The 22,740-nt window shown below is 38.7% G+C and overlaps 1 protein-coding gene across 1 annotated transcript in view; it reads right to left on the reverse strand.

Moving 5' to 3' along the window:
- ARB2A (ARB2 cotranscriptional regulator A) overlaps positions 1–22,740 on the reverse strand; it is a 313,359-nt gene that overhangs the window by 282,606 nt on the left and 8,013 nt on the right. The window contains exons 3-4 of the mRNA XM_074952851.1: positions 22,286–22,386; positions 2,265–2,330 (exon numbers count right to left, since the gene is read on the reverse strand). Coding sequence (XP_074808952.1) covers positions 2,265–2,330; positions 22,286–22,386 — 167 coding nt within the window. The remainder of the gene's footprint in view (positions 1–2,264; positions 2,331–22,285; positions 22,387–22,740) is intronic.

Below are 22,740 nucleotides of genomic sequence, written 5' to 3' on the forward strand. Positions count from 1 at the left end.
TGGCATTAAAAAATGTTATAATGTCGTGTCTGATACATAAGTTTGGAAAGAAAGGTTATATTTGTGCTGGTTTTGGCCTAGTTTGCTTGACATGAGTGTGATGTTGCCTTAATGACCTTGTTATTCAGTAAGTTTGTTTATAACTGCTGCAAAGGACAAAGAGGATATCTTGACCACTGTGCTTAAATTGAAGGACAAGAGACACACAAAATGTGCTGCCAGTACACAATTAAGGAAAAGGCAAGTAAAAAAAAAAACCACAGGAAAGTCCCCAAAAGCTCCTATGCAGAACAAAGGGTCAACGTGACCTGGTCAATTATGTCTGGTTAGTGCATAATCAGTGATAATAAACCAATTAGCAAAGAGAAAAACAATTTGAAGATGGCATAGATAGCAAAAGTCATGCCAATTGAAGCCTACGCATACATATTGTATGAGTTGCACAAGGCATATAATACTTAATGGTGATTGGAAGAGAACAAATAAATATGTAATTTGGACATGTATAAAATTATGTAAATTGTAAGGGACAGTTGGAGTACTGTAAGAGCAATCCACGATGACCTGGATACACTCCAGAAGATAACTGGTCACTTTCTTTTTCTGTATTTCTGTCATTTCTTACTATAATAATAATTGTAATTGCAAGGCATGCTTTTGGTTCAATAATGGTCATGGGGTGAGCCCTGCCCAGGCTGGCTCTCTCTCCCCTCCTTCCCCAGTACTGAAGGAGCTCCTGCTCCATGTGTTGCCCCCACAGGATGGACTGGCTGCTGGTGCCACATGCTGAGTCTGGGGATGGTTGCGGGAAGTCTGGCCACTCTCTCAACCCTCCCCACTCCCTTGTCTGGGAGTTGGGGAGACCACTAGAGTCAGATTCTCCAAGAGTAAGTGGGGTATATATAGAACACTAGTGCTGGGCCAGAAGGTGGTTGTGGGGAGTCTAGCGCACCTCCCTCTCTCTGCCTGGAAGTAGGGGGAGCACCTATTCCACGTGGTGCCCCTAGGTGGGCACGAGTAAAGGGACTATTTGTTCCAAGTGTTGCATCTGGGATTTACATGGTGCGGGGAGCCCAGTCCAGCTCTCTCCCCAACTCTGACAGCTGTGTGGTGCTCCCAGTATAGGGTCTTCTGCTCCTGCTGCTGTGTCAGCAGCAAGTCCTAGCCTTGGAATGTTCAGTGATTTTGGCAGGCTACCAACAATTTCCTGAAGCAGTAAGTGAGAGAAGGTAATGGTAATTTTTAATAAATATTTTATATTTCAGCCAAATCTGTAGTCCAAAGGGATTCCCCATACCGAATATCAAGGGCCTGCTGCAAACAATGGGAATGTATGAAAACTTCTCAAAGCAAAGATCACAAGAACCCTCTATAATGGAAGGTGTTAGGGTCACTACTCTATTCTCCTATAATGTAAAAATACATTGTGGTAGGGAGTGTATGTAGAGCTATACATCTTTTAATTTGTGGACGGCTGCATTACTCCCAAAGGTGATTAAACACTTATGTATTGCATACACACATTACTAAAAAAAGCTATTATACGAGGGTCTTTAAAAGAGTTTTAAAACATTTTATTGGGACTATTTTTTTCCATTCCTCTGCCTGTAAAGTAATAGACTCATAGGCTTTTAAGGCCAGAAAGGACCATCATGATGATCTAGTCTGATCTCCTGCACAGGCTACAGAACCTCACAGGCTACAGAACCTCACCCACCCACTCCTATAATAGGCCCATAATCTCTGGCTGAGTTACCTACATCCTCAAATCTTGATTTGAAGACTTCAGGTTACAGAGAATCAACCGTTGTTTCCCTGCCTTTAGTTCTCCGAGTCCAACTGCACAGGTCTCAGGGGAACCATAAACAATTTTCAAAATGGCATAGTTTTGGGGGTGTTTTTTTATGTTTTTGGTTTTTTTTAACCAAAAGTATCACAACTTTAAATTTCTGGTACCTCAGATCCTACCAGAACTAGAAATGTGTAGTAGATCCCAATGAAATATACTCACACCCAAACAGATTAGATATATTACAAAAACAGACAGATATTTTTCTACATATTTCTTTGTGTATGAATGAGCATGCTGCATGTGTATAGAGTGGTCAAGTCAACACCTTAACTGGGCCCTCAGCACAGTTTGTCGTATCTGTATCTGACATCTAGATTCCAAACTCCTCAGGGGAGAGACTGTGTCTCTTTATTCGTGCATTTTGTAGTGCCAAGAAATCATCATCATCATCTTTGAAAAAAATTCAACTTACTGGGAGAGTTACTTTTTTCAAGTGGCATTCCTTTTCCAGTAGTTCATAGACATATTTAGTAATGATCTGCAAAAAAGAAAACAGAAGTTAAAACACTTGTGGAAATTGCTCACCCATTCATAAAAGCCTTAACAAAAGTGGGCTAGTGAAACTGCTTCTCTTTTAAACAGAGCGTTTATCTGCTCTCTGTGTTCTTCCCTAAACAACTAATTACAGAATATACATCTTCATGAAAATGGGTCCTCCCTTCCCCTCAGAATGTGCTACTTTTCAGTACAAAGAAATCCTAACTATACCTGTGACTCTACCATCTGCTGCTGTGTGAATAATTATGTAGCTCAAAACTAAGGATTATGACCAATGAATATATACTCGGGGTACAAGAAAGGCTCTCTTTTGCAAAGAAATACTTTAAAAGAATTTTTCCATGAGTAAAACCCTCTCCGCTGCAGGTTCAGTTCATGAGATACATGGAGAGGAAATCCTTTAGTCATCCTGAGCACAAGTCGCCTTGCCATTTCTATTCACTGAGCAGGGGAGGGACAGGACAAAGGTGTTCTAAATAGAAGAAGAGAACTGAACCACACTCCAGCATGGGAGGTGAGGGTGTGTGTGGGTCTGCATTCTTGAAGTAGAAATAAAGCTGAATTTTTAGGCCCGAAACAAAGAGAATTTCAAATATCTACCCCCCCCCCAAAAAAAAATCCACCTAGTCACACTAAATATTAAGAGTCTCTTCCTTGCTACCCCAAATTTAACAAAAGATGTTCTACCTTCAAAAGCTTGCCTAATATCTAGGGAAAACTATTTTTCACCTTCATATAATAGGGATATGGAGAACTTTCTGACTATTATCAGTTTTTGAGTTAAATTTGGGAACAAACTAAAATGCTTTTGTACATATGGGACTGTAAAAATGGTTCTGAAATAAGTGCATGTATTTCATTGGCTAAAGAATCAGAGAAAAATGGCAAATTAAAAAGTGTATGGGGGGGAGGAGAGGGGAAGGTTCTCAATAGGCTCAAATGCAGCTCACCTCCCCCTTTAAGACTCAGGGAACTACACTTAAATTCTGCAGTTAAAATAAAGGATAAGTCCCAAAACATTAACCTAACAATATCTGGGTGCAAACCCACCTGGTGTTCCTTAGTCCAACCCCTCAAGGCCACAATTACAGCCATCCTAATCCAAAGCATATTAAAACACAACAGAAACATAGTTGTAACAAAGTTCCCAAGTGATGGCATCTTAACAACACACAATGAACTGAGCAGGTTGGAGCCAGGGCATAATAAATTTCAATTTTAATTTTCCAAATGCGCAATTACCAAATAAAGTTTTAGTAAAGTCTGAAAGTTTTCATTACATACATGTGAGCAGATGTAGCACACAAACATTTAAAAACGAATGTCAATGAATTAAATGTATTGATGAAAGCTAATTAAAAAAAAAACAAAAATGCCATAAAAAAAGTCTTTACTAGGATTACATGGATTTTTTGCTATCCTGCTCAAATATATTTATTGATAGAAAAACACTCAAAAAGCTTTACGATTTTAAAGAAAATCAGTCTCACTAAACATTACCATCTACAGGGAAACTGCATTTGGAGAGGGAACTTAGCTTTAAGCAAGGAGTTGATTTAAGACATGTTTATCCCCAAAGCAGTATGTTAAGAACATGCATACAGTGTAATTTTACCTCTAGGGCCAAACTGTTTATGGTTCACTGAAATCAACTTCAGTATTATGCCAACAGTAAAGCATTTAAGTTCCTACAGTCTCAGGTGCTGATGGCGTACAGACGTTAAAATGAATACAATGATGATATGACCTCAAACATAGGGATTTTATTTTTCACACTAAATCCTGTATCAACCTCCAATGGCTATAAGAACTAAATAAGATATCAAAAAAGCTCAAAGGACATTTTAAAAAACTGCTGCAAAGAAAAGAAAACACACATATTAGATAATATATGGAAAAAATCTTTTTTCTGTGGCTATTAGTTTTTGTCTATTCCTGTTTGTACATCTTATCTGTTTAGACCATCAGCGCTTCAGGGCAGGAACTATCTCTTATTATGTGTTTCGGGAGAGCCCAGCACAATGAGGCTCTGATTGTGATTGGGGCCTTTAGGACTTTTGTAATATAATAACACAAATCCTAAAAAGACAGGAACGTTAACATAAACCAACTGTATAGATAACAAAAAACATTTAAAGGAATGTATATGTTTAACCAGAAAAAACAGTAATCAAATATATCATGGGCCAGACTATCTGATGAAAGACCAGAGGGGAGGGTAGTACTCTGATCCTTGGTCTGCTCAGTACTGGGCAGGTGTCCCAACATGGATGAGAGCCGACTAATGTCTACTCTAAACTGTGCCAGCTTCCAACAGGCCCTCGGGATCATTTTAGCAGCTAGAGATCACTGATAAGCAGCGACACCCCCCTCATGCTACCACAGGGGGTAGGAAGGGTAGAGGATACTTTAGAAGATGCTAGGCAACCTAATAATTCCCTAATAATTATTTAGGAGGAGTATTACAATGAGCAGATTTGCTGGCTTTGCAGAAGGTTTTTGTCAGGAAATCAGCATACACTTGCCTTAAGTGGAGAATATGGCTGAAAGTACCTATAATGCTGCTGATCTAACATTATACAGTAGCTGGAACTTTAACTTGGCATTTTTTGACTTCTTGTAATTTCAGGTAGCATGTAATTGTGCAACATAATTAAATATTTTTTAAATCTCGTCAATTTTATTTTATTCTTTTCTTCCTTGAAGGTAAAAAGATGAAAAAAAAAGTCTGTGATTAATAATGTTAGATTTTAAATAGTCTCAATTAGACTTTAAAGGTCACAACTCCTTGTACCAGGAAAGACAAGACACCTGGGATGTGGTTAACTAGGCCACAACTTTGTTAAGTAACACATCAGGGAACTATCCAACAATAACTTATCGAGTGCAGATCATCCATCCTGTGTAATCATTCCACCTGGTGGAGGGCTATCAACCGCCCACTCCATTAATCTGTTCCAGGACCACTGCCATCTTCCGCTCATCTGAGGGTTAAGGAGGGGAGGAGATTGTCTTCCCATTGCATTAGACATGAGAAACACCAACCCTATTTCCCACTTTCTTTAGTAAATGCCTTCTTCTAATCCACTTCCATTTCTGGTTTATCAAGGAACTGAACCCCCCTCTTAAACAATTAACTGCACTGGGCACCTGCCAAATTACCAAAAAAAAGTGAATGGTTAAACCTTTATATTAAAAGATGTTAAGAATGCAAAGTAGCCTACCACTCAAAAGACAGGAATTCCAGAATTAAGAAAGCCCCATTTATGAGACCTTAATTCAGACTCGTGTAAATATATTAATGACATGATCATATACTATTTATGGTATATTACCCCTACTCATTAGGATGGACAGTGAGTGAGACAGACATTCTCTTGTGGGTAAGGTGCTAGACTGGGACTCCAAAAAGCTGAATTCTATTCCTGATTTTGCCAGATTTCCTATGTAATGCTGGGCCAGGTATAATGTTTCATAGGCATAAGAGGGCCAGATTAAGGCAGCATGGGGAAATGTAACTAATTTTGGCATACACTAATTGCCGAGATCTTGATTTTGCATCCGTAATGTTCTTTTAAGACAGTTACATGGATGTGTTTTTTAAAAGAGTGTTTTCAATTACTTTAAAACATTAAAAAGCTTCTATTAAAAGCATGTTTAATGAAAACTTTTCAGCCCATCGTACTGGAACCAAATGAACAAAAGATAAATATCTGAACATGGCTAAACCAAAAAAGAAAGTAGGGACTAAGGGCCAAATCAGAGAGGTATTTAAGCATATGAGTAGTCCCACTGAAGTCAACAGAACTACTGACATGTTTAGACATGTCCTTAAGTATTGGAGCCACAAGGTAAATTAGGAGAGCAGAAAAATACAAATTAGACTCCACAATATAGTGAAGGTACACTAAGGTTTGAAGGTTTCAGAGTAACAGCCGTGTTAGTCTGTATTCGCAAAAAGAAAAGGAGTACTTGTGGCCCCTTAGAGACTAACCAATTTATTTGAGCATGAGCTTGTAGCTCACGAAAGCTCATGCTCAAATAAATTGGTTAGTCTCTAAGGTGCCACAAGTACTCCTTTTCTTTTTAAGGTTTGAAGAGCATTAAATAATAAAACAATCTGAAAAAAAATGGCAGCCAAAAGTGTGCCCACAAAGTAGAAAGAGCGCTCTGAAAATGGCTCATCTTAAAATAAAAAACCCCGAAATCCTAATTTTTTAAATAATTAAAGTAAATGAATTATCACATACCCAAAGAAAAATATAACTGATCTGCTGGTGAACTCTTCCATAATACAGATGAGCAAGATACATCACACCTGAATGATTTGTTTTAGAACACCTACATGCTACTCCAGAGAAGCTGTTACAGTATATATACCATGTCAAAAATCCATGCCATGCAATGAAGTGCACTGAGCCTTAATAGCACATCCCCTTGCATTCTTTGATTTACATCCAGTACATTCTGAATTCTGTTCTCTCAGGTATATTCCCATTTTCAAAACCAACCTCAGCAAGTCTACCCACCAGAAAGTCCAAAAGTCCAGTGCATAGGAAAGAAAAGAAATAGGCAAAAAGTAAATAAATAAATTAAAAGGCCTGCCCAGCCTTGTGAACACACCAATGTTTTGTTAAAGAAAATCCACTGCTAAAAATATAAAACAAAGGTACTATATGGGGCTGAATGAGGGAAGTGGAAACAAGATACAGAGCCTCTCTCCTCTATACCATTTGTTCAAACTATGGGCACGGGTCAGCATTGGAAATCATTACCAATTGATGACTATTCATAGGTCTACATGAAATAAGTTGGCCTTTGTCATGTTCCTTGTGAAAAAGTGTTTACATTACAAAAATAATCCATCATCACTCCATGTCAAGGATGAGGAGTATTGGCTGTTATACGCATTCAGTGGACAGGAGACTTCTGTTTCCAAGGATGTGTAAGGTTATGTTTGGGACTGAAAGGGACCTTGTCAGAACATTAGTTTTATTTTTAAATCAAGCATTCAAAATACATATTTGCAGGGTGGAGAACTCAGTCCATCAGTCATAATTTTCCTTTAAATAATTTTATTCATGACCAGACTCTAGAGCAGTGGTGGGAAACCTGTGGTCCGTCCGGCCAATGGGAGTTGTGGGGAGCAGTGCGGGGTGCAGAGACATGATGGCCGCCACGTCGTATGGCTCCCATTGGCCAGGAACGGCAAACCGCAGCCACTGGGAGCTGCGGGTGGCCATGCCTGCAGATGGTCAATGTAAACACGGTCTCGTGGCCTGCCAGAGGATTACCCTGATGGGCCGCAGGTTGCCCACCACTGCTCTAAAGAGTTCGGCAAATAATAGATACATAAGATTAGAAAGAAAAGCTAGCAAATCATTCATACCTATGGTATTTTCCAGATGGTTATTCTTACTTTACTTCTCTACATTTCCATATATAACTTGGGTAACACTTTACTTCTGCTAGGTTTGGCAGAATTTGATTTTTGTTTTTGTATATTTGACAAATAATATCAATATTTATTTTTAAGCTTTTTTTTTTCAAATTCTATCAATTAAAATTTTCAGTTTGCAAAATTATGGGGGGAGTCATTAAATAAATAATTACAATATATGTTGATATTAAAAAGTTAAAGATTTATAACTGTTAAAACAAAATTGTCAGCATCATATGACAAAATATACAACGCAAATATCCAAAAATCAAACTAATAAATTCTCAAGCAGCATTTTTCTTATTTTGCCTATCTGTACATTTCAATTATTATGGTTAGAAATGTATTTATATCAGTTTGTATGTGTCTGGTGAAATCAACGTTTATCAACATTTAGCGATAAAAAATTAATCCTTCCAAGCCTACTTATGGCTAATAAACTGTAATGCAAATTTAATCTCCTAAACAAACATGCAGTGTTTAAAAAAAGGAGGGAAAATACAATTAAAATAAATACTCTCAAGAAAGTACTGTTCAAAATATTGAATTGAATATTTCTATCTTTAAAATAATTAATTCAAACATGATTTACTATGCTTTGAGTTGAACTAAATGAAAATTTAAGATTTTTCTTCTGTTAGAGAAAGCATTCAAACTATTAAACTTGAATGATCAAATACACATTCTCATACTGTGAGACCATCACATAATAAAAAAATACTTGTACCTGCCCAACAATATTGTCTTGGCTGATAATTCCACATATATATGAAATCATTACCATTTACCTATAAGTGGACTTTTCTGATAGTAGCATATTCTGCTAGCTGACTCTGTACATGCACAGAAAGAGAATAGTTTTCACTCTCTCCAGGCTTCTCAAATGTTTCCAACTGTCAGTTCTGTCTTGACCTAGTAACTTATAGCTCTAGAGTAATTTAACTCTTAAGTAAATCGATCATTAATGGCTCTATGAAGGACACTATTTTCAGGAATTCAAGTTCAACCTCAGGTTTAACTTTCACAACTACAGAGAATTCAAGGCAGAATACGCAGGTTAGGTGTTTTATCTCTAAAGTTTGAAAATAAACAAGTATAAAACCCACTAACAGAAAAACCCATCCAAGTTATCGATTTATTGTTTAACAAGATGTGTCTCCTAACTGAGAATAAGCACGTAAAATATATAACTGAACAAACAGCTTTAACATATAGAAATCATCCCACAAATTTTCAATTTGCAGTATAGGTCAACAACGTTCAGTGAAAAATGCACAATGAATTCCAACTGACTGCCCTGAGGCAAATCTCAAGTGGTAGGATTGACTCAAGGCTTGCTACTGTTGCTGCCATAGCTTTGGTTGAATGAGCTTTATTTTGACCCTTAAGTGACAAATCTGCCAATAAGTAACAATGAAAGATGCAAAGGAACATTTTGACATACTGCTCTTGGACACAGGCTTACCTCAGCACTGGTGACAAAAAAACAACACAACAAAAAAACCTAAAAGCTGAATGGTCTTTCTAAAGGCTCTGTTCACTGCAAGTTAAAAAAAAAATCAATAGCGTTTTTAAAATCCACAAAAGACCTCACTTGGATTATAGTGTGGCTGGACAATTCATTCGGATGGAATTGACATTACCTCTAAGGGATTTCTTGCTTTTTCTATTGAAAGTAATTCAATTCAAACAACTCATAGATGTGATATTCTAGATTCTGAGTTGACTGATCACAAATAGGATCTCAAGATCTTTTGAGAGAAATTTAAAAAACAAAACAGGGATTTGTCAGGAGTGCAGCATATGCTGTTAATGTGATTTGATCTGATATTTGTTCCATGGTCTTTGCCGACACCTGTTGGCTTAATTTTTGTTTGTTTTTTAAAATCATCTCCTCTTTTAGAGCTTGTTTTCACTACTTGTATAAGTTGACCTAAGTTACGCTACTCCAGTTACTTGAATAACATAGCTGGAGTCGAGATAGCTTAGGTCGAGTTACCCCAGTGTCTTCACTGAGCTGTGTCAACGGGAGATGCTCTCCCGTCGGCTTACCTTACTCTTCTTGGGGAGCTGGAGGACTCCTGAACTCAGGACACAGAACACGCCCTTTAGCCCCGTCCTCACTACACACTGTCATGGGTGGGGGGCCATGCCACCACCCGAGGCATACTCATATCCACACCCCTCAGGTCTACTAATATTCTTTCCCCAGACATGTCTTGAAACCTATGTTCCTGGGGTTTAGATATGGATGGCAAGTGGGTTCTGGCACAACCATATGCGTGGACCCGCACCCAGAAACAAGGTAGGTGTAGCTTAAGAATATGTTGCACAAGTCTCTTTTTCCTAGTCTATACAAAAGGTGAAAGTCTTGGACTACAATCTTTATCTTACTTTTACTGCACTTTGTATTTTCTTTGTTTTTCATCCTCTAAATCAGCGGTTCTCAAAGCCGGTCCGCCGCTTGTTCAGGGAAAGCCCCGGTGCGCCGGACCGGTTTGTTTACCTGCCACGTCCGCAGGTTCGGCCGATCGCGGCTCCAACTGGCTGCGGTTCGCCGCGCCAGGCCAATGGGGGCTGCGGGAAGGGCGGCCAGCATGTCCCTTGGCCCGCGCCGCTTCCCGCAGCCCCCATTGGCCTGGAGCTGTGAACCGCAGCCAGTGGGAGCCGCGATCGGCTGAACCTGTGGACGTGGCAGGTAAACAAACCGGTCCGGCCCACCAGGGGCTTTCCCTAAACAAGCGGCGGACCGGCTTTGAGAACCACTGCTCTAAACTGTTGCAACCAGAACTACACATAGCATTCAAAATGTTGTCATATCAAGGCTATGTAGTGTACCAGCATCTCATATATGCATTCAGGTCAGCATCAACAAGCCCAGCATTTTCTTTGTTGACCTGTGAATTGATACTTAATTTTCTACCATCACAGCTACTTTTTTTTTACAAATAGATTTGCTTCTACCAGATAGAGAAAAATATAAAATTGGGAGACAGCTAAGTACACTATATATATATATATATTAATATTAAATCTTATCTCTGTGTAGGAAGCCCACTCTAGTAACTTTTTAGAGTCATTCTGCAGTTTAGGTCAGTTCTCCCACGTGGTTGCTATGTAATTGGTGGCATTCGCCAATTGTGTTATGCTAAAATATTAAATACTATATTATCGGTCCAAGCACTAATGTAAGTGGTACCCACTTAGAGGTTCTCTCTGTTTCAGGAACAACATCCAGTCTTAGGTTTTTCTCTAACAACCATCATCATAGTATCAAACCACTGATCTATCCAGTATTCATTTACTCGGTTTCTGGACAATCACCTGCATCCCATATTAATACTGACAGTGAAATGGTAGCATTCAATGTCTTGGGAATTAATCTAAGCAAAACCACCCTTCCAACAACCCAAAGCCGTTGCAAAACAAAACCCATTGCAAAATTCCCTCCCTCAACCTATCCAATCAAAACCAGAGGCAAGATGAGGTCATAGGAGCTGGGAATGACAGGCTCAACATCTCCATTCTAAAAATGACAACAATGACAGAAGCTGTCTGGATAGAATGGGTCCCAGTGGGGGGTAGGGGAGGCCTTCCTTCAGCAAGTGGGGGCTGGAATTAGGGGCTAATGTGAAAAGACATTACTGGCAAGAACTCCAGTTGGAAGGAGACTCCTTGAACTCAGTACTCTCACCTTTTCACATTCAAAATTTGCCCTCTTTGCTTTAGCCACCAGTATTACAGTTTATTAGGTCAATGACTGGGACACGAAGGGCATGTCTAGACAAGGAAAATACCAACTTTATAAATGTGTCTAGCTAACGCATTTTAAGAAACGTCTTTCAACACTAGTGTAGAGAAGGTTTAACACTTTAAAAAACCCATGAGGTCTTTGTGACCAACCTTAGATTCACTTGGTGTTGACTATGACCAGCTAACAAGTTTCTAGAAGTGTCAAACTTTGTCTCAGAAAGAAAAATGTCACTGTTCTGGAATAAAAGAGTGAAGTGACTAGCCATATGTGCTGCTGCAAACCACAGTAGAAGCTGAAGGGACTCCAAATTGAAATTCAGTCAATTTTCAAAAATAGAAGCTTAAAAGAAATATTAGGAATTATACCTTCCCTGAGTTTCTGTGCCAACTTTTCTGTTTTTACTATGACATTTACTTATTTTTAAAAATGTTTTCATTTCTTTGTTGATGTAAGACAAACCCACAGTCAAAAGTTACACCACTATCATAAAAGGTACCCTACCTACCAGACCTCCAGGCTGCTGTGAGGAAAGCAAAAGTTCCCAAACCTCCCCATGGCTGATTCAGTGATGAGGGGAAAAATTCTTTCCCCAGAAGATTATTACAACACTCTTATTACCAACAGCATATCCAAAAACCCAGTTCTAACACTAAACTAAAAAGGAGAGGAGGGAACATTGGTGAAAACAACAACAACAGATCATATAGTAGCTTACATGGATTTGCAGGAGCAATTGGCTTCTACAGCACTTTAACAACCAGCTGTGATGTTGGACTCCATATGCTTTATGAAAATATGGTTATGAATGTGAATAACTGGAATATGCTTTATGCAAAAGGTCTCTTGTAAGGTATCATTACAAAGTTTATAATCTACTGAGTGTGTTCATCCTATTTGCATGTATTATTTCTACGTCTGAAGTTAGGAGAATAAGATATAAACTTGTATTACTGATGTAAACATATTAAGTGGAAGCCATTAAGGGTGCTTCAGAATCAATGAACTATAAATGGCTCTGTTTACTTGCAAACCTTCCTGTGTATGTGTGGGCCAGTCCAGGAAGAATGGAGGCTGGGGTCTCACAGGATATGTGACCATGTCACTATACTGGAATCCATCTTAAATCTCCTACTCTTCCATTTAGAAGGAGGGGTGGGGACCCAGAGACGCAAAAGATTCCCGCTTTGTGCCAAAGCTATAAAAGGGGGTGGGAAACAGGACAAAGGCAGCCAGTCATGAGAAAGCATACCTCCTGAGATGTCTGCTGGAACTAACAAGGACTGTACCAGGGGAAAGGATTGGGCCCAGAAGGCATCTAGTCTGTGACAGAAGCTTATTGGAACATCTCTAAGGGTGAGATATTACCTGTAATCAGTTTCTTAATGTGTTAGGCTTAGACTTGAGTGTTTTTGCTTTATTTTGCTTGGTGTCTTACTTTGTTCTGTCTGTTATTACTTGAAACCACTTAAATCCTACTTTTTATATTTAATAAAATCACTTTTGTTTATTAATTAACCCAGAGTAAGTGATTAATGCCTGGGGAGCAAACAGCTGTGCATATCTCTCTATCAGTGTTATAGAGGGCAGACAATTTACGAGTTTACCCTGTATAAGCTTTATACAGAGTAAAACGGATTTAATTTTGGGTTTGGATCCCATTGGGAATTGGGTGCTGGAGCGGTAACTTGCTGAGCTGTTTTTGGTTAAAGTCTGCAGCTTTGGGGGCGTGGCCCAGACTCTGAGCTGCAGCAGGCTAGCATGTGTGGCTCAACAAGGCAGGGTTCTGGAGTCCCAAGCTGGCAAGGAAAACGGGCTCAGAGGTAATTTCAGCACACCAGGCAACAGTCCCAAGGGGATCTCTGTGACTGAACCCGCCACACCAGCCAATGAGCCACCGCACAAGAGGAGAGGCACTCCCCCGCCCTCACCCCACACACAGAGCTCACACGGATGAGGGGCACACAGCAAGGGAGGTGCTGCAGAAGTGTCCAAGGGATGTGTTTCGCCTAGCCAGCCCGGACTAAGCCCACCACTGCTGAAATGGCAGGGACAGGGAAATGGCAGGGAGCTGAAATTAGTGGTTTGAACTGCTTGAATTTCCTGAGCAGGAAGAGGTTAAAACATGGGGAAGTACAAAAATTAAGCTTCTGTCCTATTTTACAGCAGCCAGAGAACTCTTGTTTTCTCAGGGCACATCTGCCCTTAAAATGCAATTGCACCGATCCAGCTGCATGCTGCAGTGCTTTAATGAAGACACTCCATGCCAACGGTAGAGAGCTCTCCTGTCGGTGTAGTTAATCCACCTCCCCAAGAGGCGGTAGCTGTGTCGGCGGGAGATGTCCTGCTGACATAGCCCTGTCTACATGGTGCCAGGGGTGGGGGTGTTCGATCATATTAAAGAAGTTCTGTATTAAAATCACAAATGAGTTTGATTCCCCATAGTTTAAATTCCAGGGTAATTACTAATCAAGAGGTCTCTTGGTTTTTGGTACTGTTTCTCTCCCTCTATATGTGAAACTTGCAAGCTGCTAATTGTGTTAGTACATTCTAAGACAGAGTCTGTTCTCAAAGCAATTCTTTGTAACAACAACTACTCACACAGAGAGAAACTCAATGCAATACTCTGTAACAATAGAAACAGCACCCAGAGACTCCCCGCCCTTTTGTTGTATTCATCTCGCTTTGTTAACAATTAAAAATGATTAAATGATTAAAAATAGAAATAGAGGATATATGTGGATGGATGCTTGCTGTGGATAATAACTGAATGATCAGGGAGGTGCCAGCCTAAAAATCCAGTGTCCATTAGCTGAAGAAGGTGTCAAGTGGAAATAACCAGAGGACCCCCGGAGGGCAGACTGAAATCCACCCAACAGCCTCAAAAATGGGAGAACCAAAGAACAAGATAACATCTGGCAGCACGGAGCCGTCAGGAATGTGACATCTGCTGATTGATTCAGCAACAGCATGATGAAGCAATTCCCACAGACTGACATAGGAAGAAATTCCTATAAAAATGGACTCTGGAAAGTAAGAACTTTGGGGTCTGATTCTGCAAACCAACTTCCAGGAGCATCAGATGTGCATCTGATGAGGCCCTGCTCCCTCCTCATGTCCAGGCCACCTGGCCAGTGGCTTGGCATGAGCAACTCTAAGGCTGGTAACTATGATAACCTTGCAGAACGTGTGTGTGTGTGAGAGAATGAATAAATATGAGATTGAATGGAATGTTATAGCTATAAACTAACTGCTTACTATGATTCTTTCTGTATTCACAATAAATGTGGTATTTCGTATTTTGCCTTTTCCCCTTTAATAAGATCCTGCTGGTTTTTATTTTATTGGTATAACAGGGGGAGGAGTAGGTCAGTATAACTACTCAGAGGTAGTAGAGGTCACTCAGAGGTGTAGACTTTTCACATCCCTGAACAATATAGTTGTACTGACATAGGTCTGTAATAAAGACCAGATCTCAGCTTTTCTCCCTTCGAAAACTGCTGGAAGTTTTAAAATCAGACCAGAGATAAAGATATAATCAAGACTTCCATAAACTGTGGCTGAACCTAAATACTGTTATAAAGGCCCTCGTTAGAAAGGCAGACTGGACATTCTATGGCAGCATCAGTTAATTAAATTAAATGTAAAAATCAATAATGTTATCAGCAGTTTCCACTGAATTTATCAAAATAAATAACACATTTTATTTTACCATGTGCCTGAGAAGTTCACATTGACAATGTGTAACTGCACTGCAGAAGTTGTCAGAGGAAAGCTGGAGGTTTTGGCAACTAGGTTAAAACAAGCTAAAGCTTTTGGCTTCTAGACAGGTAAGTCTGGAGTTTTGGCAAGCAGGAAGCAATTGATGCTTTTGGCCCAGGGAAGAGAGGCTTTTCTACTTTCCCTCCCACTTGTGGATGGGCAGTAAGGGAACTTAAAAAATCCTTTGGGTGGAGGTAGGAGGGCTTGAACTTTGTTTTTGACCTAACCAACCTGTGACAGTGTCCACCTGCTCCACTTCCCCAGTATTCACTACCATATCCAACAACAGCAAGCACATTAACTGGGCATTTCTGCTTCAGTGACAGCACTGAAGTAGCTGATGTTTACATTTAATTGTCACTGAGTTTGTGTGTTAACACCCCACTGATATGAATGGAGCAGTTCCCACTTCTGAAAACTGCATCAGGCAGATTGCTGATTCAGGAACACAACAGTACAATGATTTACTTTTGGAAGATTATCTGCACAACAAAAAGAAATAGAATTGTCTCTCTTTTTAAATGAAAAGTTAAGATTCTGATGCATAATTCTAAATCAAGGAATGAATTCTACTGTAAATTCCTCAGCCGTGAACAAATTGTGAAATGCACAGGAATACGATCCACTGTACAAAGCAAGTTCCAGGTTCTTGATAATAAACTATAAACTCTGCTACTTAAACTCGCCACCATTAACATTAAACAGTAAATGAGACTGGTAAAACAGAAAGGCAATCCTCCAGTTGGCAGATCAGCATATAGAACAACATGCCTGAACGAAGGAAGAGCTAATATCAAGATCCCCATAGGAAAGACTCTGCACAGCTGGTAGATCTTGTATAAGACAAAATTCCTATTCTGTTGTATCTGGAAAATCAAAGGTTACTGTATATCTCAAGATGTTCCCATAAAACTGAAAAAAGAAGTCTGCAGCTAAAGGTACTGTACTGGTTAATTTTATTGATTCTAGGAACCGGGAGAAAATCTAGTAAAGGAATTAAAAACGTAAACAACATTTCACTAATTTTCCCTGAGTTCTGCAACTCAACAAAGGAGGAGAATAATAAATATAAATGGATTTTAAAATATTTTATTGATGAAGGGGTTCTCCACATCTATCCTGTTTCTAGAAAACTCCAGGTAAAGTAATATGACATTTTTCTGCAGTGGGAGGTGTCCTCTACACAAAAACTTCTGATGATTCTTGATGGAAAAAGGACATTAAACACACACAATCGAATGGAATCATTGAAATGGAACCATCTAGTGAAGATGAAATCAGTGTGCTTTCACCACCACACTATGTTGATTTGTGTTCTGTTTAAGAACTGCTCTTTTAAAATTTTTCTACTTTCCATCTATTTAATAGAAAAGCAGCTTTTGTTCACCTTTTCTCCCACAAATAGTGGACAGACTTTATATCCTCACTTCTTTTTTCTCCTCTGTGTACACTGATGTTTCTGGTATTAGATGTTCTATTCATTGTAAGGCAATGTGAACAATGAATATGGCAAATAAAACTTTGCTGTACAATTAATATCTGCTTTTTTATTAGAAGCAATAAAAAGCCGAGGTAAAACTATACTTAGATAGAAGTTATTTCAAAAGAGAAAAACCTAAAAAGAAAACAAACTATGACAGAAATTACATGGTACTCAAATCTATCATGACCATGCTATTAAACAGTTGAAGATTTCACACTTGATTTTTATCCTCAAGTCTTCCAACTGCATGAAAATGGTATGTGCAAAAGTCTGCTAAGTGCTGACATACTCAACGTCAGCCTAGGATGCAAGACTTAGGATGGCGAGAGTGGAACCAATTCCGATTGAGATAAAGTTTCTGAAGGTTTTATTTTAAGAAACTCATGACTAACCCATTGAAACACCACCCCCCCACACACACACTCCCCCCCCCCTTTTTTAACTGTAACTAACATTCTTCAAATCACAGCAACTTGCCAGTAGTTATATAAACAACCATCTGCCTTACTGTATCTTTTCTGTTTTTCACTGTTTTTCAATTTAAAAATGTAAAAACACATTTATCAACAATGTAACATACTCCCATCTGGGTTTTATGAGACTCTCATCACTTCTTTCAAGAAACGTGCTAACAATAATTATGAAACTCTCTCTGAACCCTGCGTACTGTCATGTCACTATGATGAACCTTCCGCCAATTGCTGCCTACAGACTAGAAGAATTCACTGATGCACGTCTGACATAATCTCTTCAAGTAAAAGTCTTTCCAAACATCAGATTTTCAGAAGTGGATTTAACACATGCAAATGAATACTGCACCCAGCTAAGACTTAAATTTAAACATAAATGCATCTTTTCTTTAGTGGTCTTCATTCTTTGAATAGCTGTTAGACCAAAAAAATGACTAATTGTCTCTCCACCTTTTTTACTCACCAAAAAACAAAGTTCACGGTAAACAGACTATTAAAAGTTAAACACCTGCTGATTATTTAGAGGGTTTTTTCCCCCTCTGCACCTCTCACTCCCTATCTATTATTAAAGCCATTTGTTTGAAAACAAGCCTTTTTATTTCAGGGGCAGAAAAGAGGGAGAAAAAAGGAATCCAATTGCAAAGAAATATATTATTGGGCTGGCGCAGGGAATAGAGCCTATAGTTAAGGTTGCCCTCCACTTTCCATTATAACACTCCATTTTCAGTTACTTATAATTTTGCCAAACTTTAGCCTTTTGGGATGAAATTAGCCACGTTACGTGTCTGCCTTAGAATGAATTTACATTTCAACTAAAACAGTTCAGTCATATCTGAGAAGGAGGTTAGGAAAAAACACATTGTTGTGCACACGTTAAAAAAATTCAGAAAACTGTCTCATTGAGAAACTCTACAACCACCATGTCTTTTGGCCGGGACTTGAAATTTGGCAAGGGATTGCTTTTGTGCCAGGGATGCGCTTTTACTATCCCTGTGAAAATTCACCCAAATTTGGCTAAGTTTTGAGCCTCTGGGGGGGAAAAAAAAATGTAGTTCAACATATACTAATTAGAGACTTGTTAGAGCTTGGCAACTTAATTCTTTGCACAGAACAATCTCCATCCCCTCACAAATTCTGCCAACTGACTTGCACATGCTCCATCCATAGAGCATGCCCATCCTGGGGCTCCAGGGGCTGAATAGGATTTTTCCTACAATAGTTTATTTGCTGAAAATCCATTTTTCAGTCCTACAAAACCAATCACGATTTTGACACAAACTCAGAGAGCAGTTTTGGCCCTAATTCCCTCCCCCACCACAGGACTGAGATTCCATTCACAAAATGGCCTGAGGAAGAGGAGGTGGGAATGGTGCCGGTTCCACTGCCCCCTCCTTATAACTTTCAGCCCAGTGGTTAGGGCACTCACCTGGAATGTGGGAGATGTGGTTTCAATTCCCTCATCTGCCGGATGTGCAGAAGGGATTTGAATATAGGTCTTCCACGTAGCTGGAGAGTGTCCTAGCCACTGGGTTATGGGATATACTGAGGGGCTCACTCCAGAATCTTTCTTGTTGAAGCTGTTCCAAATTTTATAAAACAAAACAGTCAGTGAAGTAGAGACTTCAACTTGGGTCTCCCCATCCTACATGAGTGCATTAACTTCCAGGTTATGCCATTCACATGCTCTTTCCCTAGACCAATGTCTATTTATGATGACAATGAACTGCCACTATGAAAGAAAATTAATAGTAATTGGGCCAGGGAAAAGAATGTGAATGATTCTAGCATTTCCTAAATTTTAAGTGCTTGACTTTGCAACCAATAGTGTTATTTTTAACAGATTTTTTTAAAATAACTTTTATTTAAGCATGGATAATCAGTGTGGTTGGCATTTTCTTGCAGTTCATGACTGGTTGAAGAGCTGATGGCCCTCAGTTTTGCCTCATATCCTTAAGCCAACACAACTAAATAGAAACACAGTAGAAGCAGCAGCAGGTCTACTAGAATGCAAAATTAAAATCAAGACACAATTTAAAAGATATGGAATTGAATCATATGATTATGTAATACAAGGATGATTTTAACACTTCAAAGGATTGATTATGTTTTCCACTCAAGGCTATGCTATCATAAGTGATGAACGTTCTTCCATATCATGATGAAAAATTCTACATTCTTTGTAGATCCATGGCATATTCTTGACATATTAACTAAATTCAGAAAAATATTCCACCACTCTTGATTTACTTTATGCTATCTCAGTAAAGGGAGGTGTTCCCACCATTAAAAAAAAAAAAACACACACCACAACAAACTAGGCACATAGGTGACAAAGGCATGCAAGCATAATTTTGCCATGCTGGACAATGCATATTTAGTTTGTTGTAATAAGGGCTAGCTAGTCAGACTGCATCTGAAATGTTTAGTGATAACGAATACATAACTGCAGTTGGAAAAGAATTTCTACTGCCCACATGCAGATTTTATTTGGAAGCTGATCCAGCAGCTTATTTACCCGAGTAAGGGTTGCTGGACTGGGCCACAAATGCCTTCAGGTGCACATGCAACCTATCATCAGAATTTGGTTAATTTAAGCTTCTGTCCTTTCAAATGCAAACTGCTTAATGCTCCCTTCCTCATTAACTTACAGGTCCTCAACTATTTATCTACATTTTCATTTATACTACATAAACAGCTCCATTCTCTTAGTAGTTCAAATAAATGATGCTCGTCTTTGCAACTATGGAGAAAATTAGTAGCAGGTAAAAGCTTATTTTTAATGCTGCTGAGACAAAGCTGTTCTTTAACTTAAAAGAGATCTAGAGAAAAAAACCCTATTTTAATTATGATTAATCATACTCATAATTCTAAATATTTGCATTTGCAAAAATATTAACCCTGTACCTGCACACTAAAGGTTCTATCAACTCTGTAATAAATTGAACCTAAACTCTGCACATGACCCCTGACTTCTGCGGTGAGACAAAACTTTCTGTGGTATTGTAACAAAACTTTTAATACATGTTATTATTTAGGTAATCTCATAGAAATTTTCTGATTTAGGTTTTCTATAATTTATATTTCTCTGCCATATAAATTATGTGTTTTTTCTTGCATGATGGTGCACTATTTATGTTACATAAAACAAATACTATGTATATTTTAGGTGTGTGTGTGCATACATCTCCTTTTTAACTCCTGTATCCTCTTCCCCTTCCTCTCCATTCCTCAGTTTCTATAGGAAGGGCATCCTTCCTTTCTGCACAGTCCCTAGACTTGTCCCAACTGCTACACTAAGCAATCTCTACTTTGACTGTATTTAACTCCTCAGATCACACGCCATTCATTCTACTAGGGCTCAGTTAGAGGAAGTGGAGTATTGTCTATGCTATCCAATCAATCAGGTACAGGAGCAAACAATCACTTTTGTGACTTGTGCTCTCTACCCTTTGCTTGAGCCCACTTAGTCAATGTCTACAGAATTTCTCATAATATACAAAAATCCTGTTATAACTAGAAAACACCCCATGATTATATGTATGTTCAGTCTTAATAAATGTACCCTTGGCATTGTCACAATCAGCAGAGAATTTTTAAAAAACTGATAAATTTAAGTACATTTCTCATTATGCAGTCACAGAAACCTGTTCAAGATAATTTATACTATTTATCTTGGCACAGTCGGTTTTGGGCTGTTGTGTTTAATATTTTAATGTGGTTACACTTGAACAGAAAGGAAATTTCAAAAAGACAAAATGTTTTCTAAACATGTTCACAATCAAATACATCCCTCGGTAATTTGAGTTAAGTTTACAGAAAGAGGAAATGGAGAGCAAAGCATTTCAAAAAATGGGCCTGATCCCACAGCCAGGCAAAACGGCCAATGAATGAGGAGCAGAGGCAAAGGATGATCACAGTTTTTTTTTTGTTGATAGTGCCATGGTCCCTCCCAAGAATGGACAACAAAAGACAGTCTCTGAGAAAACAGCACCAATTTGTGCATCAAAGAATTCCTCTTCAGGGAAAGCCACTGACTACAGCAGGACCAACATACTGACAGGTCCCTGTGCTCAAACTGGTCTCTGCTATTGGGCAGAAACAATCGGGGCAGAGCAGTACAGACCCAGACATGCATGTTCTTACAGCCCCTGTGGCCAGAAGTATCCTTTCATGTCAACTCAATGCTACAGCTTCCCATGCATAAGTAGCACGACACACAAACTGGAAGGTCACTTTCTCGCACAACTGAAAGAGGTATTAGACAGAGCAAATTCATCACATCTCTAAATAATACTTCAGTAAGCAAAAGGAAAGAAAACAACATTGAAGCATCCTATTCCAAACTAACGAATCCTAACAGAAAGTAAAAGATGTGAAAAAACCATTTGCCAAAACAAAAATGGTCAAATCCAAACATTTATTTTAGCAAGCCTGATCGCTCTCTCCACCGGCTGAAGACAACAAGAGAAATCAGCAGATTCAGCTAATACATCTCTTCCATATGGAAAATGATGTCACAGAAGTTTAGTACCTGTGCTCTGGCTGGTGGAGAGGAAACTTAGAGAAATTATGTATTTTTTTTAAAAAAGCTATCATACAATATGAAAAATACTCTTTTCTGTTTGTTTGCAGTGTTATTGTAGCTGTGTTGGTCCCAGATATTAGAGACACAAGGTGGCTGACATATCATCTTTTATTGGGCCAACTTCTGTTGGTGAAAGAAAGACTTTCACCCACCTTGTCTCTTTTCTCTTTGTACGGTCCAAACTATATTCTACTTTAAATACAAAAGAGGGTCCAAAGATGTAGGCCAGGACTTAAACTGCAACATTATAAATTATACACATTATAAACATTATAAACAATATACAGTAAAAAATTTAAATTATTGTTAGAGCATTAAAATGCAGAACATTTTTTTAAAAAAACAATTGGTAATTAAAATAATTTCATTTCTATCTATATTTTAGTACACAGAGGAAAACTACAGCACACAGTGTACACACACACACACACACACAGCATATACCTCTCCAAGAGCTTCGTAGCGCTTTTGGTTCCATCTATGCAAATCTTCACGGTAGTTAAAAACAAATGGCTCCCCAGTTTTTATATGCCTTAATTGCCCCTCTATAAAAGAAACAATAATATTAGCTTTAAATATACATTTTAAGAGTTTTAAAAGCAGAGGTAACAATTCACAATGGAAAGCAAAAGACAATGTTCATCTGAAAGCAGAACCACTTTCATTCATATACCACATTATTCTTTCTCCCTCCCTTATTATAATGTAGGGCACTTAAACCAAATGGACCGCAGCAAGACCACCATCACATTCACTTCTAGTTCACATTCACCTCTGAATCAAGTGGAGCATAAAAGGTGACATACTGAGCTTCAGGCCCAAATTTCAGCCTGATAACTTGTTATACAACTAATATTTGAGTCCCTAAAAGTATGCAGCAAAATGAAGAATTAGCAGCT

This window comes from Natator depressus, chromosome 5, assembly GCF_965152275.1.
Source record: "Natator depressus isolate rNatDep1 chromosome 5, rNatDep2.hap1, whole genome shotgun sequence".
NCBI classification, from domain to species: Eukaryota; Metazoa; Chordata; order Testudines; family Cheloniidae; genus Natator; species Natator depressus.